This window comes from Phyllosticta citriasiana (assembly GCF_038021145.1).
Source record: "Phyllosticta citriasiana strain CBS 120426 chromosome Unknown IWZ02scaffold_18, whole genome shotgun sequence".
Classification (NCBI taxonomy): Eukaryota; Fungi; Ascomycota; class Dothideomycetes; order Botryosphaeriales; family Phyllostictaceae; genus Phyllosticta; species Phyllosticta citriasiana.
This window is the reverse complement of record NW_027117295.1, coordinates 161,450-187,312: the sequence shown is the minus strand read 5'-3', so window position 1 is coordinate 187,312 and position 25,863 is coordinate 161,450. Positions and strand designations below refer to the sequence as shown.

The window sequence follows — 25,863 nt, the reverse complement described above, 5'->3', positions numbered from 1 at the left end:
ATGTGTGTGTGGTGCAGGATGCATGCATAATGCATGACGGTTGGTTTGGAAGGTTTCGTCCCGCCGCCCCGTGTCGGACCGCGAATTGGGTGAGGCGCATAGGTCGTGTGCTGTACCTGCAGCTGTCCTGATCACAATGGGACTGGGACTGGGACTGGGACTGGGACTGGGACTGGGACTGGGACCGACTGGGACCGGGACTGGGGTGGTGATTGGAGTTGAGAGGTTGGAGGTTGGACTCGTCGTTGCTTTTTCCTCAAGTCAACCCCACAACCGTCTCCACGCCAACAAATCGCCTGTCGCCAGCGCTCTGAATCCGTCTCCGCTAGTTGACGTTCATCATGCACCCACATCTACCGGAAAAAGCAATTGTCGATATCCAGGAGGGTTGTCCAACAGAAAGCCTGGAAACAACGCGCTGGACGTTAATAGCCATGTTGCAGGGGAATCACAAACTCCACACAGGCACCGACAGTCGCAAAACGTGAATGATCGCATCGGGGGATTTTCCCGCAGGCCGATCTTGTCGCTTTCGAGGACGACACCTCACAACAATCACGTCAGTGACCCTGGTCTTCGATGGAGGCCTCAACACAGCCGTATGGCACCAGTGGTCAATCGCAGCGCGTCCACGGCTCTGGCCATCTCTCCCATCCTCTTGTCTATCCTGGACTGGATTTCCCAAAGTCACTTCACGCAGCGGGAAGGCACTGCAGCACTGCCGCATCTTTGCATTTTCTGAAGCTGCCCCTCGATTTCAGGCAAAGCTTGCCTTACCTTTCTCTCTCGGATGGCACAAACAAGCGCCGCTTGGGCCTCTGGACCCGGGGATTTGCTGGAGCCCGGACTTCTGGACGTTACACCCGCAACTGCAAGACGCGTGGGCAACGTTGTTGTGTTGCCGCGACCGTATGGTCTCAGCCTCCAGGATTTTTACATGCGTCGCGTCCGGGGAGGGAATGGTGTTGACTTAAAAAAGAGCTACGCCGCTCGACGTTCTTGACCTCAAACGCTGATTGGTACTACTGTCTTTCTTCGATTTTGAAGCAATCTCCGCTGTTGTTCTGCTTGATTCTTCCTTCCACGCCAGACCTTCCTTGGTACGTTTAGACACGACAACTTTTTGAGTCCAAAAATCGAGGACTGCATTACTTGTAAGTCTCCACTCGTGTAATTCTGATGAGTGCTTATGGTTAGCACAGCTCGTCCCTGGAGCATCCCGACAAGCGTCTCGAAATGCGTTACAGATATGACTATGAAGAATCATCAGAGATTGAGGAGTCTCTGTCACCGGACCCGTATATCTGGGAGGTGGAGGCCTCGGAGTCAGGAGAGTCTGAGGAGGAGTCTGAGGAGTACTCACCAAGTCGAGAACAAGAAATGATCGACTCAATTTATTTCAATCCTGAGATCCCCGAAGGCTCCCCAGAAATTGGCCAGCCAACGACGCCCCTCCTAGCGAAGACGATCGAGGACCTGGTGGCGCGAGAGCCAGGAGCTCAAACAGTGAGCACGGATAGTCACGTTTACGACCCAGTCTCATCACCAACCCCGAAGCCACGGAGAGTGAATCCCAGAAAATCTCCATTCAACACGTATTCCGATTCCGAACCCGAGTCAATCAGCGAATGTTCGAAGGAGTGTGATGCTCCGGAGGACCCAGAGACAGTTGGCGCCAATCCCGAGGATCCTACAGCTCTGTCCAGAACGCAGCGGCCGGAATGGTACCATCCTCACACCAACATGTCGAATAAGTACTTCGAAACGCATGGAAACTGGCCTAGGTTACTTGAGGACTACAAAGAGTGGAGGAAAAAGACGTTTTCAGCTCTTGCCGTGGCCGCTCTGCAATTTTTCCCCACTGGGGATCTTGACGAGCATCACGATTCCATATTCTTTCGGGCAGGTGACCGCAAGACCTTTGGTATCATCACTCTTTCCATGGAGAAAGGAATGCCGGGACTCGAAGAGGCAGTCGAAAAAGACGTGAAGAATCGCAACACGTCCCCTTGGCCGATGCGAGATTGGGTCATTGTTGGGCGCGCCGCACGAGATGCAAGAGGAAAACGCGGACTGCTTCAGCAAGAGGTCGAAATCACTGCGCCAGGTGCCTTTGGCATGTCGTCGAAGGAACTCTTGCAGGCTTTGGACGAGTACGGCAAAGGCGGCTTCATTACACCTGCGTCCATTTCCCCCAGGACTGTTACTCTACCTCCCTTCTCCGCGATTGATCCACTCACCGTTGCCACATTTGCTCTTCCTTCCGGTCCTCCAATCCCAGGCCCTATATCTGCTGCTCCTCCTGCTCTCCCTCCCGTTTCTTCGGTGCCCAATTCTTCTTCGGCTGCTGGTCAAACCACGACTGCTGCCGGCCCATCGTCTTCTGCTGCACGCGTACGTTACTACCCGGAGAGCCTACACCCAATGGAAGTGTTCAAGCAATGGCGCAAGGTCTTTTCAAGCAGCCTTGTCAAAAACGGCGGAACTGTCCAGGCGTATGCCGACTGGTTAGACATTCAAGAACAAGATTTTGAAATCAGGGGCAGATTTTCCGAGATGCCGCTATGGGCGAAGAAGATGCAGTTTCTCCACGGCCTGCCGAAGGAATTCGAGGGCGCCACGGCAAATATCTTGCGTCAGCATCGGCGACGGCTTTTTCGGGAGGATCCATTCGATAGTCGAGGCAATCCAGCTTTTGGCAGCTCCAGGGCCGTGACGTGGAGATATCTGGTCAAAGAGATGAAGAGGGAGGAAAAGCGCTTGAGGGAGGAAAAGCGATTGAAGGGCGAAAAGAGGAAAGTGATGGAGCAGGAGACGAGAAAGGCTGAAGAGCAGCTGATGCAAGAAGCAGCGCAAGGCAAAAATCAGGCGGGCAAGGGTGCACAAGGTTTCCGTGAGACAAATGCAGCCAAAGCCGTCGGTCCAATCTCCAAAGCTCCACCGCCGCCCCAGGAAAAGGTACCTTCTCCTCCAAACGAACCCAACGCCCCCCTCCGCACTCCCTTCTTCAAATTCACCTCTTCTCGAAAACCTGCTTACCCAATAAAGGACGCGCTTCCTGCCAGGAGTGCTTTGAAGCAATCGTCTCCACCAACCGCAGGTGGCTCTGCCGCTGCCAACACGACTGCTCGTCTAGCCAAGAAGAGCGAAAGGTCGAAGGCGAAGTCTGCGGCGACAGAGAACGTAAAGCCGACAACGTCTTCCAGGCCGGATCCCCCCTCCACCTCCTACAGTAGGCCTGCGCCTTCGCAATCTGGTGCTCTGGTGAAGAAAGACAGCGAAACCGGCCCAGCCAAATCCACTGGTCAAAACGTCCTCAAGACCGATCCGGCCAGACCATTCGACGACAAGATCGAGCTGGATCTCCCAAGTACGCCTGTGAAAAACCCCAAACATGTTTTGCAAAGTACGGCGCCTGCTCAATCCAGTGATCCAGTGAAGAGAGAGAGCCAGCCCGACCTGGCCAAATCCACGAGCCAAAATCCCGTCAAGACCGTTCCGCCCCAGGTATCCGACAACAAGACCAAGCTGGATGTTCCACGGACGCCCGAGAACAAACCCAAGCCTGTTTCGCAAAGCGCTGCTGGCCCCAAAAACACCGTCAAACCCGGTCCACCCGAGATCCCCAACAACAAGGCGAAACCGAATTTTCCACGGACGCCCGAGAGGAAACCATAGCCTGTCTCGCAAAGCGCTGGCGTCCCCAGAGTCACAACATCGACGCTGCCCAGCACAACGGGGCACACGATCATCAAGCCTGAACCGCTCAGCGTCCCTTTGGTGAGAAGTGTCAAACCAGATATCCCAATTCCCTCCGAAAAAGAGGCACTTCAACCTCAAGCGATCGCCAATCGTGGCAGCCAACCCGTTACGACCTTGGTTCCCGAAACCCCTCCGCGCAAGACCCTCATCGATCCACGCAGAATCGACGTTGATCCCGACACCCTTCCGGACTACTGCAACACGTGTCGGAAGACTGGACACGCCGACCGCACTCGACACTGTCCCCACTGGAATCCATTCAGCGGCGTCACGATAGGTCCTCACGCTGGACGTGCTGTGATTCCAGGAAAGACAGAGGTGGCGCGTTTGTTGAAGGAGAGGAATGAGGTCCTGGAGAAGGAAAAGCATGCGGCAGCCAAGGCCGAGAGGAAGAAGGCCTTGGCTGAGCGGAAGAAGAGGGAGAGGGAGGAGCGGGAGAGCTCGAAGCAAGAGAGGCCTAACGAGCGTAGAAAGAAGAATGAGAGTATGGCGGCTGATGTGTCCGAGGCTTTGACAATGGCTCCTCAGGCCACCGTACAGGACGTCCATCAATCCGCAACGCCGACGGTTTCCCCCAGTGCCGCGCCTCAGGTCGACAGCCAGGCGAAGAAGGAGAACATGGGAGTTGATGTGCACGAGAAGTCGACAAATACTCCCCAGGCCACTGTTCGCGGCGATCAACCCATGCCGACGACTCCTCCCAACGCTGTGGCTCAGGTGGAAAGCAAGAGGGCGAAGAAGCGCAAGGCCAAGAAGGAAAATTCGTCTGCTGCTCTGGGCTCCGCTGTTCCTCCTTCTGGCGCCAAGGATGACACTGGGGACAACCACCAGCGTGCCGAGCCCGAGAAGACGAATTATGGCCTCTTTGTCGATTTGACGCAGCAGCCCGAACCTCCAGCGCTCGCTGGCACGAAGAGGAAGCTTGAGCAGGTGGATGAGGTGGCAGATTTGGACAAGGCTGAGCGTAAGAGGCGCCACAAGGAAAAGAGACGATTGAAAAGGGAGGCGCAGAGGGAGAAAAGGGAGCGCGTGGTTGATTGTCCGGCTGTTGAGTGAGTTGGGCTGGTTGGCGGGTGAACAGGGTCGAATGGCTTGCATTTCTCGTTTTTTGTTTCTTCTTTTGTTGTTGATCGAAGCTGGACCACTCTCACTTTTCTGCCATACCTTGAGCAGAACTTGTCTCCCAAATATAATGAAGGCGCTCTTTTGCGGTGAAATCATGAGACATGCGTCTAGTCCGTCTAGTTCGTCTACACATATGTCGTCTAAGTCGTCTGGGTCGTGATTGCAATTTTTCCTTGTTCAGCGCCGCTCACCTGACGTAACGAAAGTAGAAGGCAGTCGACCTGCTTCCTTGTATCTTGTATCTTCAACGGCTACCTTTTCCCATCCTGACGCCGACTGTCATTCTCTTCAACTTTACGACACTCGCTTTGGATCCATCTTTCGCTCATTATTTGTCCCCTGGACAGCATGGCCGCACCGGCACGGCTTGAAATTGTGCCTTTGTTTCGCCCGACGGGAAACTCGCCTCCAGTTTACCTTGCTCGGCACCTCGAGCGAGAAGTTGCGGGAAAAATTCTTAGTTTGGGCTGTGGCGATGTTCGCAACGTCCTCTTCACAACATACTGCGAGGCACGGCAAAGTGAGAAAGGCCTCAACTGTGAAGGATCCATCAATAAGGGCGCTAATCTCGACCAAAAGCGAGGCATCTGGACGTTACTTGTTGCGACAGCGAAAAACTCGTGATAGGTGAGATGACGCAGTCCTGCCCGCACGTCGTTATTCACTGACCTTGGCCTCTTCAGCTCGCGACATTTTCATCTTATCCATGTTCATCGACATCGCAAACAGAAACGCCGTCGAGATCACCGCAGCGTCATGTGCAATTTTCGCAAACATGGTTCTTACCGAGAACGAGTTCCAGCATTTCCGCAAGCACGGCAAAAAGCTTCGTCAGCGCGCCAAGTCACTCGAAAAATGGCACAACAGCGCCTATGGCCAAATCATAAGGTTCTGCGACAGTGAATCACTTAATTCCGTGAGCGAAGTCTGGGAATCGTACGCAAAAGAAGAAGTAAGTAACATGTCTCGATTCGACGTCATTGTGAAGGGTGCAAAATGTGTGGGCGAGGCAAAGGGTGTTTCGAGAGAGCTGCTCGCAGCCTCTGCCCCTTGCGTCTATGGGCCTGTAGCAGACTTGGACGGCCTTCGCGAGAAATACTGGAAGTTCGGCAGCTTGCAAGAAGACGACGGAAGATATTGGAATCCCACATTTGGCGGCATCATCGCTTGTAATGTCCTCCATCCAAGCACCTGTCCGCTCGAGGGATTCCACCTTTCACTCGCCTTGGACATTGGGGGCCAAATGTCGCCGCTGGCTGTTCCCAAGCAGTTCCGCGACTCCTCACATCCCGACTACCAAGATCCCTACCTTACGGCTACGGTCACGCAGTTCAGTTCATGGGGCATGACCTTCAACAAGGCTTGCCAAGAGGGGAGGATCACCTTGAGGTTCGCTGTTGCCGATGCTCTAGCTTTTTGCGAGGCGCTGCAAAAGCTCAATCCTGAGACGCCACGGAATACTTCAGACTGGACACCGCGTAATCAATTGAAACTGAAGAACATGGACTTGAATAGCCCAGATTACGTCCCAAGGAGAGCATCGCAAACGAAAAACCCACCAAGGTCCGACCAAAGGATCTCCGAGTCTGAAGGGACAGCTCTTGAGGAAGAAGATCAAGGCCAACGAGGAAGGACAAAAGCGCCAAAGCCAGATCTGAAGGCGCCGGTCCGGTTCAACGCCATTGACACGGGGAGCCTGACCGACAAATGCGGTTCAATGAACATCCTGCTGGCCGCTGCACCACTTCTTGACCGATCTCCATCCTCAACACTGGTTACAAGTGCCTCATTTAAGGAGCATCCAGATCATGAAGGCGTTTTGACCGGCTTCTTCCCTGGGGATTTCGAAACTATTGCGCTGCTGTTGGGACTGATGCCAATTGAATACTGGTGCAACTCCACACCGACACCAATTGCACCAAACAACTTCTCTTTGTTGATGCAGAAGGTACTCGGGAAAAATCCAGTAATCAGGTCGAGACTTTGCTGGAAAAGTTGCTTGGAAAATGATTACGCCATCGATGGCGAAGGTCCTCTTAGGGATTTTTATGTCCCATCAGACGAACTTGCTACCCTGCTGCATATTTTTTACGCCAACATGTTTGACCAAGTTGAGGACGAGGAGGCTTCTTCTAAAGGTACCTGGCACCGTCGAGTAAAGACACTTGCCTTATCGTACCACACACGCGCAACTTTTGCCGCGCTTCTGAAGAGGGTCAAACACACGGTTCGGACTGAGAGAGACGTATTCGTGAAGATTTTCTTGGGCCTGTTTGATGAGGAACAAAAGTCGACGGGAAGCGGCTACTTCTCTGAACTACTCGCCCAGCTGCATTGCTTTGGTGTATTGGATTTCGCCGATTTGGGACCCCTATTGGGACAGCCATTCGCAAACGCAACCCTCGTCCATGTAACGGTATGTGTGCCACGGCATTCATTCGACTTTCTGGACGGACGTAACATGACGAGATCTGGAAGGCTTCGAGTGGTGTGCAGTGTCTGGCATTCCGAGAAGAAAACAATGGACTTTGGCGTCCTACACATGGCTTTCGGGACATTCATAGATTCAGGGCAGGTGTTTGGAAGAAGCAGCTCGCGCCTCGTCATTGTGGAAAACAAATATGGCTGGCTCGCGAAATTCTCTCCTCTCCTGGTCACTTTCTGTGCCCCATCTTGGGTGTTTGCGGAGCCTGAACTAAAGGTAGCGTTTCGATTCGAGAAGGACCCTCTGATGGTCGAGCTTTTTGAACCGATCCTAGGTTCTTCTTTGACAATTTTTGAGACAGACCTCGACGACGAAATGGGCGTTTTTGTCTGTTCAGAACCCCCTGCCGTTTACTCGCCATGGGAGACTCCGGGCAAGGGACATGACGATGTAGTCTCTTTCGGGATTCCATCTCCGAGACGGCGGAATCCAGTGGTCCCAGTTCTGCAGCGGTCATTGTCCGGTGATACCCTCGTATCAGCATCCGAACAACTTCATGAGACCACGCCAACCTCTAATGTTCTTCAAGATGGTCATTGTCCAACTCCCGCGGATTCGTTCTTCAAAGAGCTTCCCTCACGACAGTCTCAACATGGGGTCCCATTTCGCCAAAAGATTTTCGTCACTTTCGACTCAAAACAAGGTACCATTCTAGCAATGTGTGCATTGCTCTCCCCTACCTCGGAGGAGTGGAAAACCAAATTGTCAAATGATGCAGAGGTTTTCGCAAAGCAAGTAAGCCCCTGCTCGGTCAGGGTCTTCGTGGGAGGAAGCAGTGAAGATGGAGACCTCGTCTTCCCAGTCCCGACAAAGGCGAATGGAGTTATGGTGAAGAAGGTTGTCGAAGCTGGCAAAATCATCTTGACGTTCCGGCTCGGCAATCCAACGGAAGCTCAGTACTTTCCCCAATTGACCGTGCCATCCTTCTCGGCTCATGGAGAGTTTGTGCCTCAGGGGATGCAATACTTGCCACTGGAATGTCTTCCAATTCTCGACAGGTCCAAGCTCCGCCCTCTCGATGGCTTAGAACGTCTAGTCTCTCACACGTTTTCTCGGCAAGAAAGAGCCTATGCTTTGCAGATGGATCAATGTAAAATTGAGTGCTACTCAGACATGCGTCCTAGCTTCAAGGATTCCTTGGCGGCCGTTTTCCAAACAGCGATGGGCCTTGAGGACAGGATAATGAGAGGGAGCTTCCCATTCAGCGACGGTAAAGGCGGCTTGCATTTCATCCTCTGCGTCTCAGCCGTGCGCTTCGACATTGTTGACCAATCGGCTGTCCTTGACGCTGCCATCATCACCGTCACACCACGCAACACGGCTCCAGCACACATGGCATTTGCCGATTTGCGATCGATCAAAAAAGACGTGCCCAGCTACGATGGCATATACTACATCGACGTCGATGAATTCGACATGGGAATGTGGAAGAAGATGCTCTGTGGAGCGGTCGAACGAGCCAGAGAATGGTCACATCGAGATGATTGCTGGTACAAGATCTCTGGCTTCGTACCTATCTCCTTGGAGCTCAACGAAGACTTTCTGTGCTCGTGCGGACATGGCATACTGCCCAAGGACTACCTTAAGAACCCTCCTCGGGACTGGGACAAGCTCAAGGAGACTGCAGTTCGTGCAGCAATTTCGCCGTTCTACGCTTCGATGTTGGTCGAGCCGCAGATTCCGGATCCTTTGTTGGCTGAATGTTTGGGCAAGGACCCGGAGAGCCAGTGTTTTACTTGTGCGAAAAAGCAGGAACTCGCAGACAAGGAAATGGCCAAGTGCTCTCGGTGCAATTTTGCGAGATACTGCTCGAAAGAGTGTCAAAAGGAGGGATGGAAGAGACACAAGAAAGTGTGTCAGCTCTACACTGCTTTCGCTAATGATGACCGCGCGAGGTGTGTTCCTTTGGTAGAGTGATGGAGTCTAAAGTGAAGATGAGAAAGTATACCTTGGGTAGGAGGAGTCGAAGAAGGCAAAACGATGAAGTGTAGTTGGAAATTGGTAGCTGAACGGACAGAATGCGAAACAATTTGCTTTGGATCCGTTGTCGTCAGTCGAATCCTGAAGAGCATTATCCTGTGGAAGAATGAATTTGGAAATCTATCAAGTCTGTAGTCATCCCCAAGGTTCACAATCAGCGCCTTCGACATTCATCTTTAAACAAAGGCAGAGAAAAGAGAGCAGCAGTATCAGACCTTTCAATCACAAACCGTCCTCGTGCCTAGGTTTCTCTTCCCCACAAAACGGTGCAGCACGAAGACGGCACGGCTGATTGGGTCATTGAGTCATAGATATCTGTACCCTGCAACATTTCCGTACGTCAACACAAGAGGAGCATTTGACGTGAAAAGATTCCCCGAGCGCGTCGAATGTAACAGGCAGGGTGGTGGTGGTTGTGATGCACAAAAGCTGGCTGTCTATAGTCGAAAACGACAGCAGCCACTTGACGGACAGCCCGGAGAACTCGAAGAGTGGGATAAGACGCAAGCATGACTCCAACCGCAAAAAGGCCTGGCTGGGATACCAGGCGGGAAGCGCATTCGCCAGGTTGAGTTGGCCACCACCCGCCCTCCCATTCTTGCCCATTAACCTTTTGGCGGGTCCTGCTCCCACTTTTGCCAGAACTTATCAAATCACGTGCGGCGCGACGGTTTTTCCCTCCCTCCCTCCCTCTTTCTCTGCCGCCCGCCCAACTCAATGCCCCAGTCCACCCTTGAGGCCCCTTGAGCTGATCGAGTTGTGTGCGACGATAAGCCGCCTGTCCTGCGCCTTTCCCAAAAATGGGTTAGAGAGCTTGTGTCATGACGTTTGCTACTAGGCGGGCAGGCATGCCTGCTCGACGCGACTGAAAATGGATACACCATGGTTTTTCTCTTTTATATTTGCCGGACATGCTCCAGGCCCAGGCATTGCATAAGAAGCCGAGAGCTTACCTTTTTGTTTTTCCCCCAATTTCGCGGTGTCGTGACTGCGATTTGTTCCGCGCGCGTACTGAACTCCCACCACCATCATCCCCGTCCCGCTCTGCGCTGCTCTGCTCCTTGAAAAAAGACAATTCTCCAACAACACGACACACGCACCTCATGTGCCAGCATTGCCTGCGTTCGCTTCTGTCGTCTCGTCCTTTCAGCGCCGTCGCTGCTGCCAAGGGCTCGCCGTTTGAAGTCACGCGTCACTTCCTCTCGCGATGAATCTCCACGACCACCACCACCACCATGCCAAGGACGCGGCGATGGCGGAAAAGGGCGGCGGCGGCGTCACCGTGGACCCATCTTCGGCCCGCAGCACCAGCAGCGGCGGCGACTTTGACGTTGGCGACTCGACCTTCATCACGGCCGGCTCGCAGCATCTGCACCGCAAGCTGCGGTCGAGGGAAGTACAGCTTTTTGCCATTGGCGGCGCCATTGGCACCAGCTTGTTTGTGCAGATGGCGTCGGCGCTGCCAAAGGGAGGACCCGCCGGCTTGTTTCTGGGCTTCTTGATTTGGGGCTTCGTCATGATTGGCGTGAATGAGTGCTTTGGTGCGTTTTGACCGTTCTCCTATTTTTGTTAGATGTAAAGGGGAAGATCATGGACGATATACGTGCTATGCTGACTGCTGAATAGCTGAGATGGTGTGCTATGCCCCTATTCCATCGCCGTTCATCCGCCTGGCCGGCTTCTGGGTCGACGACGCACTACAGTTCGCCATGTCGTGGAACTTTTTCCTGAACATGGCCTTCTTGATTCCCTTTGAAATCGTCGCATTCAACATCCTTTTGACGTACTGGACGGACGCCGTGCCGGTCGAGGCGGTGGTGGTGATTGTCATGATTCTTTACGGGTACGTCGAGTCGAGCGAGTTGACGGCTCTCAGAACTGACGCAAAGACAGGCTGCTGAACATGATATCCGTGCGGTATTTTGGGTTGGCCGAGTTTTATCTTTCCATTTTCAAGGTCTTTCTGATATGCACGCTCATGGCATTCACCTTCTTTACCATGCTCGGTGCCAATCCCCTCGGCGACAAATACGGCTTCCGGTACTGGGACAATCCGGTAAGTGCTTCAGATAGGCTTCGTCGAGCCAAAGCTGACGTCTCAGGGGCCTTGGGTCGAACATCTAGCTTCTGGCGATACTGGCCGGTTTCTCGGCTTCCTCTCTTGCGTCGTACAGGCAACCTTTACGATCGCAGGACCCGAATACATCGCCATGGTCGCTGGCGAGGCCGAGCAGCCGCGCACCGTCCTCTTCAAAGCTTTCCGGTCGTTCATCTGGCGCATGCTCGTCTTCTTCGTCAGCTCCGCGCTGGCCATGGGCATTGTGGTGCCGTCCAACGACAAGACGCTCAAAGCCGTGCTTTCCGGGGAGCAGTCTGGCAGCGGCACCGGAGCCGCCTCGCCGTACGTCATCGCCATGAACCGCATGAACATCCCTTTCTTGCCGCATCTCGTCAACGCCCTCATCATGACGTCGGTGCTCTCGTCTGGCAACGGCGTGCTCTTCGCGACGACGCGGACGCTCTTTGGCATGTCTCTCAATGGCACCGCGCCCAAATTCCTGTCCAAGACGCTCAAGACGGGCATCCCGATCTATTCGGTCATGGCGGGTCTCGCCTTTTGCGGTCTCGCTTTCCTCCAGGTCTCGCACTCGAGCGCGCAGGTCCTGACGTGGCTGGTCGACTTGATCACCATGGGTCAGCTCATCAACTACTTTTGCGTGGGCCTGACGTACCTCCACTTCCACGCCGCTCTGAAGCGCGACGGCATCGACCGCCGCAGCCTGCCCTATCGCGGCCGCTTCCAGCCGTACACGGCCTACATCGCCATGTTCGGCACGGCGCTCATGGCGCTGCTGCTGGGCTACGACCTCTTCATCACCGGAAACTGGGACACGACCTTCTTCTTCTTGGACTACACGCTGCTGGGCGCCTTTCCCATTGCGTTTGTCGTGTGGAAGCTGGTGCGCAGGACAAAGTATGTGCGCATGGGCACGGCGGATCTGACGGTTGGTGGCCTTGTGCCCGAGATTGACGAGTACGAAAAGGTCTTTGTGCCCAAGCCCATGGGCAGGATCGAGTGGTGGTTGGACCGTATTTTCAATGGCAAGAGCCATGCGCAATGAGGTAGTTTGATGGTGCCGACAGATCTTTTCGTGTTATCAAAAAGTGTCGATTGTCCGTTTGTTTTTTGATCCGTTGTCGTGATGATACCTGCATACTTTTCGCGTTTTTGCTTTGGTTCGCATGTCGTGTCACGGCGTACCATTCCTTTGCCGAGGAACGCACCTCTTGAGACGACTTTGATATTTTAGAGATGGAGAACAGGTGGAGTGAGAAGCGAATGCTTCTGAAACCAAGTCTTCAAAAGATCCAAACGGAAACAAATTGAAAACGCCATTGTACAAATAAGATTGACCCAGATCGTGACAAAAGAAAAGGTTCCGGAAGAGAGGATGCCTGTCCAATACTCTGCCAAATCAAAAATACCCATCTACCAAAATTCTACCCGTTCCGAAGAGAAACTTTTCTATGCCGTATCCCTTTTACCAAGAAATGCTTTTGATCCATCCTATTAACCACACATTGTACCTTCTATCTCTGTCAAACAAGTTTTTCTTGCCAGGTCTAGAGTGCAAAACTGTCGTCTGCCTCAGTGGTCAAGGTGCTGACCCATTCGTCGACAACGTCGCCCGATGCTGGTCCATCGGCAGAAGCCGCCAGGCCGATATCCATGTTACTCATTGTGTTGTGACCCGAGGGTTTCGGACAAGAAATCTGCCGCTTGTGAAGTGCGACGTTCTCCATCGACGGTCGAAACTTTGTTGTTGGTGTTGAAGCAGTCGAAGTGCAGTCCGAGACCGGCGAGGGGGAGAGGATGAAACGATTGATGGCAGGCGGACGAGCATCGGCTACTTTTTTGTTCGGTTTGCCGCACTCCTGGGCTTCTTCCAGTGTCGGGAGGCGATTCGTCAAGGTGATTCCCGAAGCCCTGCGCCGTCTATGATATAGGGGACTGTCTCGCTGTTCCAGAGAGTGGGTATAGGATTCTGGGGCGTGGTCTCTCAAAGATTCGTGAAAAGAGCCCTCGGAAGACGTGTCCGACCAATGCGACTGTAATGGGACTGATTTCATCGGAGCGGGCCGCAACAGGCCAAGAAGTCCTGCGCTGCTTCGAAACCCTGGTGGAGTGGATTCAAGGGCGAATGGCCTCGGGGCCTCGATGTTGGTCTGGTTCCGTCGAAGATGATGAGGCGATCGGTCGAGTGCAAGCGGTGAAATGTGCTCGGCGTGGAGCGACATGTCGAGTGGAAAAATGGAAAACGGGCTTTCCGGACTCTTGACCATTGGAATTGAAGTCATGGTTGGGGATGCTGGCCGCCGGTTCAAGACAGAAACTAGAGCTCTGCACGTTGAGCGAGAGGCCGGAGGACTTGGTGTCATACAAACCATCTTACTCGGACACGTCTTAAGATAAGAGCTGTCGAAAAAGCAAAGTGACCGTGGAGGGAACATCTAAGACATTCTCAAGCCATCTTCTGACCGTCTCCGAGCCTTGGAGAGTCAGTGTGCAAACAGTTGTACCAACGGCATCCCATGCTGCAAGAGAGAAGGGTGTCTGGACCCTTGAATTCTCCAAATGCATCAAGAGATTCCGTGGCCCGGGTGAGCCAATTTCACACAGCGCCGAGAGCCTCCCTTACTTCCAACTGGACTAGGCCGTTTGACGTGCACAAGAAATGTGAGACGTACTTACTTACAGGTCCAGTTTCAGCTGCAAGCTGCCGCGTACGACGGTCAAGCCTTGTCAAGTAATATCGCCCAAGCCTCGTCGTGGCAAATATCTTATCCCTCTGCGGACCACGGACAGCCTGAAGAATACACGCCCAGCGATTCGACGGTGGTAAGCTGCATGTTGCCATGGTCGACATTCGAATCTAGACGTAGTGGACCTGACGTTTCCAAAGGACAAACGCTGGACATGATTCGAATTTGGGCACACTGGACCTGGCATTTCCAAAAGGCAAACGCCCGACATGTTCGAGTACGTCGAAGGAAGCCTCGGGCGGTCCGGCCTGCGAGCCAGTGGATGCATTTGACCTTGAAATCGACGATTGGTGTGTTGTATCAGCAGAGAACGAGCACAGCGTCATTTTACCTCATCTTCACACCAGCCAACACATGACACAACAGTTATGGCTCGTCCACTGCGGCCCAAGCTTTCCTTGGCACATGTCAAAGATGTTACCTCCATCCAATGTCTCAGTACCGAATTTCTGAAGACGGTTTGCTTCACAGGAGCTCGAAGAAGGATTCTCCAGAGCCGGCAGCGTATTGGCGCGTGCACAAAGGTTTCTAACCTGGCTGGAGCGGCGTAATTGACGTCGTCGCCGTAGTGGCAGGAAGGCGAGGAAATGATGCACCGGTGAGGAATTTTTGAGCGGCATGTTCCAGTCGCCCGAGAAGGTGCTGACACATGGCCATAGAGAGTGTCTGTTCCCTGCCAACGTTGTCCAAATTTGGAATTGATCGCAAACAGCTTGCGGCCGCAGTGGGGTTATTTCGAAGGTGATGGATCGAGGCAAGGCATTGTGGGCGCTGTGGCTCAAGAATGCGGCTGACGAGCGAGAAGAGGAGAAGACGTCCATGTTGACGGCGGTGGAGGTGTTGAGTGGTGGTGGCTTTGTTGTCTTTGGATGCGGCTGCATTGCATTGGAATGGTCTGAGCGTGTTTGCTGAGTCATCTCCGCTTAAGCGACTCGACAGCCGAGTCCCTTTTCCTTCGGCTGCCCCATCAGCCCCTCCCTTTCCTCTTCACCACCGTCCGCTACTCCAGCACGCGACCTTGTCCATCGCTCTGCGTCCGCCACACCATCTTTTCATCGGTCTTCTATGTCTCCTTCCTCGCGAAAGCGTTCTTGGTTCCAACAATTCGCAAGCCATAGTCAATGCAAGGAGCAAAGGGCGAACACAGCCCGAAGAAGAAGCTCCGCAGATAGGCCTCGCAGACAGGCGAAGGACCCAGACAAGAATGGCAGATGGCCGTCGAGAAGCCCCTTTGCACACCAGAAGGCGAGTACTGAGCTGAACAATCAAGCCGGATGTGAGTCATCCCGAGGTCCAAGTCCATGGAAGTCTGAGCTGGTACGGCCTGGGCGGCAATATCAAGACAGCGGAATTGGGGACCCATCAAAAAACATGTGTCACGTTCAATGCCGGTCAGACGTCATGTCGACGCGGGGAACAAGGCGCGGCTTGACTTGTATCTGTATGACTAGCTTGTCATGAGCTGTCTGTTCAGTCGCCGGTGTCTGGCATCAAACCTCGCTCAACGGATCAGCTGGCAAAGTCTGCGCCGAAATGGCAGGTCAAAGCCGAAGAGCTGTTCGAAGCCAGAAAGGCTGTTCAAAAATCAAGTGGGAACTGTTGGCTGCTCAGATCCCAAGGGCGCGCGAGAATCCATTGATGCCAAAAGACGCCAGAAAGGCGCGACCGGCCGGAAGGAGAGAAGACTCCTAGGCGGTGATTGAAAAGTCCCAGTCGTGAGAGATGCGTCGGGACAGCAACTTTGTCAATCAAAATCATCAGCTTTTCGTCACGTTTCGACGTTCAAGTTCGTGTTGTCCACAACCGCTCGCGCCACGTGCGCAAAACTGTTGAACAGAAGTCTGAGAACCACCTGGTTGGCGCCAGCAGGCCAAACTCATCAACTGCACATGCGAAGCCTTTCTCAACCCGGACCTCGTGAACACTTTTCTCCCGACCGCTACGCGTCTCATCGCCGACGACCTCTAAAACTGGGAAGGGAGAATCCCTCCGACAGTGTCCCTGGAAACGAAAGCTGAGAACATGGCCGCTTCTTCAGGAATTCTAGAAGACGACGCCCTCTTCGCACACTCCACCCACTCGAAACTATCATTCAACGGGTCTTAGCCACTGGGAAACCCCCATTGAAAACGCCTTTCACGCGAAAGGCGCGACATCTCGCACAAGATGCGGAATGGAGGAAGAGTTGTAACAGAGCGCGTGCGTTTTGCGCGTTCCTCTTGCCTCCGAGCAGCTTCCTTCTCGGCTGCCAGAGGCTGCAGTTGGTTCGTCGCAGCAATGAATGCAAAAGATGGGCACGCAACTGGCGGGAACATTTGTCGCACCATCTCGTGATCAGAGTAGACTTCTCCATCCCAACTGCCACCCAATTCCGCGTAGACTGAGGCCAGGCAACAGGATCGCAATAGTGCGAGTGCTAGAGATGGAGTGAGTTGCGCCCTACGACTCACGTTTGGTCGCATTAGATGACTCTAGCCTTGAAAATACCGCGGCAATACTCAGGGATGCCACAGTCTGGACAAAGATCGCCGAGGACACAGCAAGCGTACGGCGCAAATGAGCCATGTCTTCTTGATGAGAGATCGCCTATTCAAACGAAAAGCAGTGCCAGCGGCGGCTGCCAGCGCCTCCCCGGTATACTTTCCTAACTAGAGCCGCACACAACTGCCGCCCCGCTCCATCGCAATTGCCTGGAATTCGTGAAACGCATAAAGACACAGAGTGGGCTTGTTTGAGGTCAGTTTTTGGTGATGAGACGGATGAGACGGGCAGCGTCTCGGGCACTTGCACGCTGCACAGCCGAGGAAAGACGCAGATGGAACGAAAATCCAGTCCGTGGAAGAAAGGAAATAGGAGCTGGTGCGAATCCAATCGGGCTAGTTGGCTGCGGCATCAAAAAAAAGAGCGACGTGATTGGCAACACTTGTTGCAGAACGCATAAAGATTTGCGGCGGCAACTTGACGACCACGCGCTTCGAGCGCCTTCCAGTCTTTCTGACAGCTATTTCCAGTACTTGAGGCTTGAATCTTGACGATTTTTCCAAAGCCCTGACATTCCGATCGCCTCGTTCATGGTCTAGGTGTCTTGAGGACATGCCTCGGTGCAACCAATTTGCGAGGACTTGGAGACGCCTTTCCTTTCTCGTCCACTTCGATCTCGGATCGGATCGCTGGGTCCACAATCTGTGTGGCAGATGCACATCGCAGACGCTCGCCATGGTAGCCATATTGGTGTGTGCCTAGGCAGAATCGGAGAACGCGCGCTTTGAAGCTGGTTTGAGCTGTTGCAAAATTTTGACAGGCCCGTCTTGAAGCCCATTTACCTGCCTTGGAGAGATCCTGGAAATCTCTTTGATCGCGCCTACGATTACAGGCATGATGATGCGGTACGCCCCAGACTTGTGGCATCATAGGGCAACCTGGTCCTTGCCCAGTCCAAAAACACCAAGTTCCAACGGGATCCATCCCGCCGCTGCTCCATTCGACGGTGGTATTCCTATCGGAGTTGGGGCTTGGATGCTTGGATTTCTGTGTCCGCCAAAGTTTCAACACCTTTTCGGCCGCAACATGCGAGACTTGATCCTCGCAAGCAGTACCTCAGAGTGGTTTAGGCACTGTCAAGCGATGGGCAAGGTCACAAACTGAGGCTTGAATGCATTTGAAAGAAGAGTATAAAGCCATGCGAACAGATAGTAGTGCTCAACAGAAATCAGCTCGGTCCAGATCATCTACAACAAGTTCAAACCCAAACATCAACTCCAATTTTCAGTCAATATGAAGTTCACCTACTTTGTCCCGGCTCTGCTGGCCACGGCCATTGCCACCCCGATTGTCGAGAAGCGTGACGCCACCGAGGCCATCACGGCGATCAACAAAATCTCGACGCAGCTCGACACCTTCAACCAGACACTGACAAAATTCGCAACGGGCCAGAGCAGCGGGCTCGGCGGCGCGCTCGACCTGCAAAGCGGGTCCGGCGACGTGGAGACGGTCCTCCAGGAAGCGACGACGACGGTGCAAAACGCGCAGCCGTTCAACGAGCAAGACAGCGCGCAGGTCGCGCAGGCCATTCTGGCGTTCCAGCCCAAGATCTTCGCTACCATCGACGGCATCACGGCCGTCAAGCCGCAGCTCGAGGCCTCGATTGGCTCCCTCACCAGCGTCGTCAAGACCAGTATCCAGGAGCAGCAGACGGCTGCACAGGGCCTCGCCGACGCCGTCTCCGAGAAGCTCACTGGCGAGTTCAAGGCCCAGGCTCCGGTCATCAACAAGCAGATCCAGGATCGCTTCAACTCTGCCATCCAGGCTTACTCGACGTAAAAACTGCATGGGGAAATGTTGATATTTGGGCGCTCTTCTCTTCCTGCCTGGATCGAGTCTTCTCCGCGGCTTTTATGCCGTGTCAAGCGTAGCTGGTATGCAATGGCTGTGCCGCGGCGCCCTGCAACGGGGTGTTGCGCGGTGGTCATGAGCAGTGAGATTTGCCTTTGTTGGTTTTCTTTCCTGCTTGCAAATACACGGAGCCAGCTAGACAATTTCTCGACAAATGGAAGTCTTTCGAGTGTTCAAATTGCTTCGATTTGAGTGCGGGGAAGTTTGATCCGAAAATATCTTCAAGCAGTGAAACCGTCACGACTTGCAGCCATGAGAATCCCACATTCAACGGCAACCCATTGGGGTTCCAATTCCTCAACCCCTACTACGTCCTACAAGCAATGTCTTTAAATAAGCTGTCTGATTGGCTGCTCAGAGATGTCATCCAGACTCGGTTTCTTGCAAACCAAATCGGCCTCGAGCGAAGTGATCTAAGGCGCTGCCATAGACCACGAAGACCACCACACCCGTCCTGCAATCGCAAATACTGATCAAACCAGACCAGACAAGCATATCCCAAGTGTTTCCATCCGGGTGGCTCGTCTGCAAACCTTGATGCGTCCGTGCGCCACGCAAAAAAGAAGAGGAAAACCTCAGCATCCGGCCCTCCATTCCCACAAATCGATGACCCACCACAACACTACCACGAAAACAAAAAAGCAAGAGTCGGGGATTGAGCCCAACGCGGGGGTCGAACCCGCAGCCTTGAGATTGCCTTGTTTGCTGCTTTCTATTGAGGAGCTGGCGAACTAAGAGTCTCACGCTCTACCGATTGAGCTAGCCGGGCGGCTTTGAGTTATCGTTAGATTACTTGAATTCAACATGACTTATAGCTTTGTAGAAAAATTCTACAAGATTTTTTGATTGATTGATTGTTTTACGTCTTGCTGGAGCCATAGGCTATCTAAGACGGAGCTATCTATAGGGGATACCGCGTACGTTTATAAGGTAAGTAGGGATGCCCGGCTAAAGAATCTCATATAATAAAGTGTAATTCTTAGTATAATGTCGGTATAGGGTTATTATAGATAGATAGTTTATCTAGGCTCTTTTTAGGTAAGGGGGGGCTAAGAACTAGCCTTCCCGCCGTTATCTAAGTAGACGGGTAGCATGAAGCAAGAGTAAAGAAAGGAAGGGGGACGGGAAGAAGGCGTACGTAGAAAAGTAAATATAGTAGGGGGTGGTAGGTAAGGCAGATTATATATACGCTCTACTATAGCATTCTAGTACTATCCCTAATAGTACCGTTTTTTTAGTTAGCGTTATATAACACCTTTCTTAGCACCTATAAAGGTGAAAAAGGCGGGTAAGGTTTTTAACTAGTAGCGTACATCTTCTAGCTAACTAGCATAGTTAGCTAACACTTATTATAGAAAATAAATAATGCTAAAGAACCTAGGTTTAATCTACGTTAATATTACTTATAATTTAATCTAGCCCTATCACCGCTATTAGATGACCACACGTTAATATTATCGCTAATAATGGAGCTCTATATACCGCCCTAGCCTAGGTATACTACATAGATAAATAGCATTAAGCCCTTACCTTACTACTAAACGGTCATCTAATTATTATTAGGAGTAGGAGGATTTAGCTAGAGTAGTTACGGAGTAGTCATCTAAGCTATGTTAACGCCTTCCTAATCTAGAGGGCTAGGGTCTTAGTAGAGGCTCTATATAAGGTAGAGGAGGGGTATAAGCCTAGAGGGTATTAGGTAGATTACGGATGAAGGGGTCCTTTCCTTAATTATCTTCGGTTAGAGGGGTTCTAGGGTGGTGCCTATAGGAACTATAAGTAGAGGGATTATGGAGCTCGTTATTCGCTCTACTAGTAGAGATCGGAATGGATTCTCTCCTCTTCTTTTTACTCTTCTTTTTTTTTCCCTTAGTCCACTATTTACATGTGCCATGCCCTAGTAGAAACCTTCATCCGACGTATGAATTTAAGTATGAATTATTAACCGACATCTCCTTAGAACAGCTCTCTATAGGGTATAGAGGCTGTTTTCCTACTATTATCATCGTACGCCTTATATGCTACCTATATAGCTTCTCTCCTAGTAGAGCTATAGAGTAGGCAGTTACTAATAAGGTGTTATGGTATTTATTAGGCGGTATTATTATAGCTGTAATTATCCTAGTCTATCTTACTAAACCGTACTAGGTAGGCTCTAAAGTAGCCGTAGTTTAGTTTTAATTAGAAGTAGGCTGATGCTTCTAGTCATCTATACTTAGGGAGTTAGATGGACGTCCTTAGTGTAGGTAGGAAGTTACGTACGTATGACCCCTAGGATAGTATTATCTATGCTTCCTAGTATCGTGTAGTATATGTTATCCATTCTACTATGGTTCTTTATCGTATGTACATCCTAAGAAGGGTAGTGCTTAAGTGGTTATTCTCTAGGGTTAGCCTAGCAGCCTCCTTTATAAGGGCGTCTACTTATAGGTTTCCTCTAATCCCTATATAGCCTAGGGCCTATAAGAAGGTAAGACTACCTTATCTAGCTATAATTAAGTGGCCTACATCTATAGCTTAAAGTTATAGACCTTAACCTAGTAGGTTAGACGGGGTTTAGAGGCGGTATAGTATAGCTTAGTTATCCGCGTATACTATGATCTATCACCCTAGCCATTTCTAGGCAGCTAGCTCTATAGCCCTTATAAGTGCCTCTAGTTCTCCATTATATATAAGCTAGTATGGTCTAGTATTTACTCTATATCTTACTACTACTCTTATACTATCTTATTAGGTGTTATATACTACGATCCCTATACCTACTCTATTTCCTTTTAGGATAGATGAAGCGTTAGAATATAGGATGACTACTTAAGTCATATATCCCATACGTCTAACGTGTACTTAGGCTTCTTATTCCTTTTAGAGGTAGCTGATCTTAACTTCGTACGGCGTAGTCTTTTTCTATAGGGAAAAGGAACCATGCTTAATTAGGCTTTTAGTACCTATTACTAGGTCTAAAATTATGTTCTAGACATGTTTAAGTTATATTTAGCGTCCTAGTATGCTCTCTAGTTTAAACTTATTAATAATTATATATACTAGGTGTTAGTAACTAAGTTTAAAGAGTCTTATAGCGTACACTTAAAGTGACATGTTCCTCCTAAGGTAGGGGGGGAGAAGGCCTACTTCAATTTCCATAGGAATAATTAGGGAGGTGTGAAAGGCTCCTAGGATTTAGTATAGTCCGCTATTTTAAAGTATTCATCTAAGTATCTCAGAGCTACTAACTTACTAGAAAACTAGGGACCCATAATCTACTACACTTTATACGTAAGTAAGGTATAGCTATCGGACGGTAGTAGGGGATAGTCTACGTTATGTATTAGCCAGCCGCATGAGTCGTCTAAGTAATTACTTTACTTAGGCATTTTAAATTATTATATGCTGCCGGAATGATAGGCGTATATTAAACTATATCCTAAGCCATCGGACGAGTTACTTTAGCTTCACTATATAATCTCCTAGGAGCGTAATTATGGCTGCCTTAGCCTCGTCCGAGCTTATAAAATGGATGAGGTCTGTTTTATCTTTATTAAAGTCGACGGCATACTAGGTTCTAAGTGAGAAGAGCTAGGTTACTTCCCGCTAGAGGATCCGCGCATTTTTCTTCTAACTCGTTAAGGAGATTATAATTAAAACATCATTAATGTATAAGAGGAATCTTACTAAGTAAGAGGAAAAGAGCTTTCGTATGTAGATAAGAAATAGGATTAGGGAGACTAGGCTTCCTTAGGGGATTCCTAAAACTATTAGATAAAGGTCTTCTCGTTAGCCATTAAAGGAGATCTAGAGTTATTAACCGCTAGTAAATATCTTTACCCATGCTAGGAGGGAAGTAGGAAGCCTAATTTCCCCTATTACATATAATAGCTAGTTATGGGCTACATAATTAAAGGCGCCTCATACGTTAAGGAATAGGGTTAATATCTTACACTATGCCCTCCTCTCATCCTAGATGATATATGTAAGGATTATTACTACATTAATCGCCGACTTCTATAGTCGTCCGCCTATTTAGGATGGGTATAGGAGGTAGGTAGCTTCTATAAGCACTCTAAGATGTTTTACTATAATGCGTTTAAGAACTTTTCCTAGGTAGTTAAGTAGGGAGATAACTCTATACGCTTTTAGGTCTACGTAATTAGGTTTCCCTAGTTTCTTAAGTATCACTCCTACCGCTTCTCTCTAGCATTCTAGGTGGTATCCGTACGTAAAGAATGTTCGGTATACCTAGGTGAATTTTCCGGGAGAAGCGTCATACGCCTTAGTAATCATCCTTTAGTAGATCTAGTCTAGCCTAGGGGTAGTGCCTTTAATCTTATGAGAGTAGGCATACTATACTTCCTTATCTATAAGGGAGGGCTAGTCCTATAGCCCTTCCTCATAGTTTATCCAGTTACGTAGGGGGATATATGGCGGTAGGGGGAAGAGTTTCTAACGGAAGGCGGCATACTTACCGTCGTATAATGATTAGAGTTAATCTTAAAGGTTACATATCTAGGGGATCCGCTTAGATTAGGTTAATTTCATGTACGCCATTACCTTATAGATAGACTGGGGTGTTTCTTTTATGAGGAAGTTATTCTAGTGCTCTTATTTTACCTGCTTAATAGCCGTGTTATATATATTCCGTGCTTATATATATGTAACTTAGTCCTAACGTGCCCTACACCTTACTTATATAGTAGTTATCCTTAAGGCTATAAGGAGTAGGGACCACTATGGTTTTTATTACTATCTAGGTGTTACCCGTAGGATGCTACATTTAGCTACTATCTCTATTACCTTTATAAGGCTTCGTCTAAGTTAGTCTAGGTCCTCTTATAAGGTCCCACTAGAGAGTATATGTTATGCCCTATTAGGAAGGGCTTAGATAAGTGGAATCATAATCTTATTTAACTCTTCTCGGACGATTTACCTATATTAGGCCTAGTTAGCTATTTTAACGTTAAACCGTGGTGGAGGCATTAGTATGTCCCGAAACTCGTCGTACGCGATAGTAAAGAGAATAGCGTTATGGTTAGATAAGGGGTTCTCTCGTAACTACTAGTCGATCACTTAAGCGGCAATTATTAGAGTGTATAGGGAGAGGTTAATAACCGTTTCCCTTTCTATCCCTATATGAAAGAAGGTACCCGCTCTAGGCTAGTTTTAGAGTTTAAGGCAGTTCTCCTTAATCCATTCGTATAGAGCTTCTACTTTATGAGATTAGGGGGAGAGTAGGTCCTATATTAGATGGTGTTTATTAAAGTCCCCTACGTAGATTATTAGCATGGTAGGGGGGCTATACTTAATGAGTCTTTCTATTATACGTAGGGAGGATGGGTTACCTTATTCTACCTCATTATAGATATTAACCATACGGATAGTATCTTCTCTATAGGTTAAATTAATAGTAAGGCAGTCTAGGCTAGAGAAAATATCCGGGTAAGGAATCACCTAGACTTAGGTAAGAGATTTATTTAGGTAGAGTATCATCTAAGGACGGGAGCCCTATAGGAAGGTTAGGAGAATTTATATTATAGAGGGGTAAGAGATTAATTATATATTAGCTATATCTTCTTATAGTATCATCCATGGTTCCTAGATAAATATTAGGTAGATACCTAAGTAGAGAGTATCCCGGAGTACTACTTCTATAGTCTAGGCATTCCGGTTTAAGTTAACTTACATAACTTTAAGGTTACCTAACATTTATGCTAGGGGGATGGCTTTATCAGACGATAGGGACAGTTTAGGTCCTAGGAGTAATGAGTGCCGTTATAGTTACTACACTTTAATACTATATAGGCACATATTATGCCTCTCTTTATATAGTGTTTATAGTCGTGCTTTTCTATAGTGTAGGGGCTAGTATATAGTGAGTATTTAGTCCTATTACGACACCTAGGGGAGCTATAGCTAAATTCTTAACACTTTATATACTATACGTCTAGAGTGAGCCTAAGGAGTTTTATAACCCTTACACTTACTCCTATAAGATAGAATGGCTTTAAGATGGCTATCTCTACCTCTTTTACTATACGGAAGGCCATAATAACTAACCCTACTTTTTAGGTAGCCCTCCTTTTAGCTAAAGTAAGCTAGTATAGAGTTCCCACGACTAATAGGCTAGGGTTAAAAGTACGGACCTCTTCTATAATAAATTATCTAATATTAAGTAGACGGAGGTCTTTAAGAGGGATGCTATAGGTAATAACCTTATGCTAGGTTTAGTTCTCCTAGACTATAGCATCTAGGAATAGGTGAGCGAAGAGGTCTTAATAGGAGGTAAGGAATTTAGAGTCATACTAGGGTGAGCTAGTAAGTAGGATGTTACCCTTCTCCGTACGTGTCGCCATCGTCATGACTAGGCTAGCTATGCCTGCGTTCTTAAAGGCGTTATTAATGTTATTTCGTACGGAGAGAGGGTTAAAGTTTAGGAAGGGACTCTACTACTAGATGATGACCTACATATCCCGTAGGGTCTTTAGGGGAGTGGTAGCTGGCTTTATGATTATCTTTAGGTGAGGAGTTATCGTGTTTAGTTTTTTAGTAGTAGTTACTTTCTAGGCTTAGGTTGCGTACGATGGTTTAGCTAGGTTTATAGGAAGGATAACCGGCTTTTATAGCTAGTAAACCTTTACTCCTAGCGTATAAGCAGTGTTTTTAAGGGAGTAAACTTAAGTGGCTAGAACTAATAATGCATTACCTACGCGACCTATCTTAGTATAATCCCGTAGGACGTTACTAAGGTCATAGAGTCTTTACTTTTCACTCATATTATACGTAAGGTTTATTATGTATAGGATGTAAGAGAGGGCTGCATTAATTACCTCCTAGGTAGTATTAAAGTTCGGATGAAATCTAACCCTAGACCTTTTTCCTTAGTAGGTAGGGTTAGGTTTAGAGGCATCTACTAGGATAGTTCTCTTTAGCTTAGTGTACTATTTCTTAATTAGGCCTAGTACGATAAGTGGTAGGGATAATAGGGGGATAGGGCTAGTAGGGAAGTCCTAGTCTATTTCCTCATATTTATTAGCTAGTTAAGTAGGCGGTAGGTCGGACGGTATAGGGTTATCCTAGTCCATTTCCTTAGGTTCATTAGTGAGTTAAGTAGGCGGTAGGCCGGGCGGTATAGGGGTATCCTAAATTTTATGGTTATAGCCGTCCGGTAGAAGGGAAACTAGTTTAGGTAGGGCCTCCCCCTAGGGGGTAGGTATAGGTGCACTCATAGTACGATGCTTTAGAGGGTAGGTGTTAGCGGTATTCTATAAAGATAAGTAATATCTTTATTATATACCGTATGGTAG

The 25,863-nt window shown here is 49.7% G+C and overlaps 7 protein-coding genes and 1 non-coding gene across 8 annotated transcripts; 5 read left to right on the top strand and 3 right to left on the bottom strand.

The window, feature by feature from the left end:
• The first annotated feature begins 88 nt into the window (after positions 1 to 88).
• On the top strand, positions 89 to 820 carry IWZ02DRAFT_110847 (uncharacterized protein). The gene has a single exon (XM_066761357.1). It carries the CDS (start codon positions 137 to 139, stop codon positions 740 to 742), a length of 606 nt encoding a protein of 201 aa, XP_066618223.1. The 5' UTR covers positions 89 to 136; the 3' UTR covers positions 743 to 820.
• Positions 821 to 1,096: 276 nt separating this feature from the next.
• IWZ02DRAFT_110824 (uncharacterized protein) lies at positions 1,097 to 3,963 on the top strand. The gene is made up of 2 exons (XM_066761356.1): positions 1,097 to 1,154; positions 1,203 to 3,963. The coding sequence occupies exon 2, from the start codon at positions 1,237 to 1,239 to the stop codon at positions 3,676 to 3,678; it is 2,442 nt and encodes an 813-aa protein (XP_066618222.1). The 5' UTR covers positions 1,097 to 1,154; positions 1,203 to 1,236; the 3' UTR covers positions 3,679 to 3,963.
• A 1,630-nt stretch (positions 3,964 to 5,593) lies between these two features.
• IWZ02DRAFT_510182 (uncharacterized protein) lies at positions 5,594 to 9,430 on the top strand (the record flags this gene model as incomplete). The annotated part of the gene is made up of 1 exon (XM_066770496.1): positions 5,594 to 9,430. The coding sequence occupies one exon, from the start codon at positions 5,594 to 5,596 to the stop codon at positions 9,287 to 9,289; it is 3,696 nt and encodes a 1,231-aa protein (XP_066618221.1). The 3' UTR covers positions 9,290 to 9,430.
• An 800-nt stretch (positions 9,431 to 10,230) lies between these two features.
• Positions 10,231 to 12,474, top strand: IWZ02DRAFT_502889 (putative general amino acid permease; the record flags this gene model as incomplete). Its single annotated transcript, XM_066770314.1, has 4 exons — positions 10,231 to 10,893; positions 10,979 to 11,195; positions 11,246 to 11,408; positions 11,455 to 12,474. The coding sequence occupies exons 1-4, from the start codon at positions 10,560 to 10,562 to the stop codon at positions 12,472 to 12,474; spliced, it is 1,734 nt and encodes a 577-aa protein (XP_066618220.1). The 5' UTR covers positions 10,231 to 10,559.
• A 251-nt stretch (positions 12,475 to 12,725) lies between these two features.
• On the bottom strand, positions 12,726 to 14,368 carry IWZ02DRAFT_110793 (uncharacterized protein). Its single transcript, XM_066761355.1, has 2 exons — positions 14,110 to 14,368; positions 12,726 to 13,864 (listed from the first exon to the last, which is right to left on the bottom strand). Exons 1-2 carry the CDS (start codon positions 14,278 to 14,280, stop codon positions 12,977 to 12,979), a joined length of 1,059 nt encoding a protein of 352 aa, XP_066618219.1. The 5' UTR covers positions 14,281 to 14,368; the 3' UTR covers positions 12,726 to 12,976.
• Positions 14,369 to 16,106: 1,738 nt separating this feature from the next.
• Positions 16,107 to 16,775, bottom strand: IWZ02DRAFT_110713 (uncharacterized protein). The gene has a single exon (XM_066761354.1). It carries the CDS (start codon positions 16,636 to 16,638, stop codon positions 16,279 to 16,281), a length of 360 nt encoding a protein of 119 aa, XP_066618218.1. The 5' UTR covers positions 16,639 to 16,775; the 3' UTR covers positions 16,107 to 16,278.
• Positions 16,776 to 17,950: 1,175 nt separating this feature from the next.
• IWZ02DRAFT_494562 (putative antigenic cell wall galactomannoprotein) lies at positions 17,951 to 18,496 on the top strand (the record flags this gene model as incomplete). Its single annotated transcript, XM_066770035.1, has 1 exon — positions 17,951 to 18,496. The coding sequence occupies one exon, from the start codon at positions 17,951 to 17,953 to the stop codon at positions 18,494 to 18,496; it is 546 nt and encodes a 181-aa protein (XP_066618217.1).
• A 730-nt stretch (positions 18,497 to 19,226) lies between these two features.
• On the bottom strand, positions 19,227 to 19,337 carry IWZ02DRAFT_t119. The gene has a single exon. It is a non-coding gene; the product is annotated as a tRNA-Lys (tRNA).
• Positions 19,338 to 25,863: the final 6,526 nt, after the last annotated feature.

Coding starts and splice junctions, on each gene's coding strand:
- IWZ02DRAFT_110847 (XM_066761357.1), top strand. CDS start 137: ATGGGACTGGGACTGGGACTGGGACTGGGACTGGGACTGGGACTGGGA.
- IWZ02DRAFT_110824 (XM_066761356.1), top strand. CDS start 1,237: ATGCGTTACAGATATGACTATGAAGAATCATCAGAGATTGAGGAGTCT.
- IWZ02DRAFT_110793 (XM_066761355.1), bottom strand. CDS start 14,280: ATGTCGACCATGGCAACATGCAGCTTACCACCGTCGAATCGCTGGGCG. Junction 13,865..14,109: donor TTGCAGCTGAAACTGGACCT/GTAAGTAAGTAC, acceptor AGAATGTCTTAG/ATGTTCCCTCCACGGTCACT.
- IWZ02DRAFT_110713 (XM_066761354.1), bottom strand. CDS start 16,638: ATGCGACCAAACGTGAGTCGTAGGGCGCAACTCACTCCATCTCTAGCA.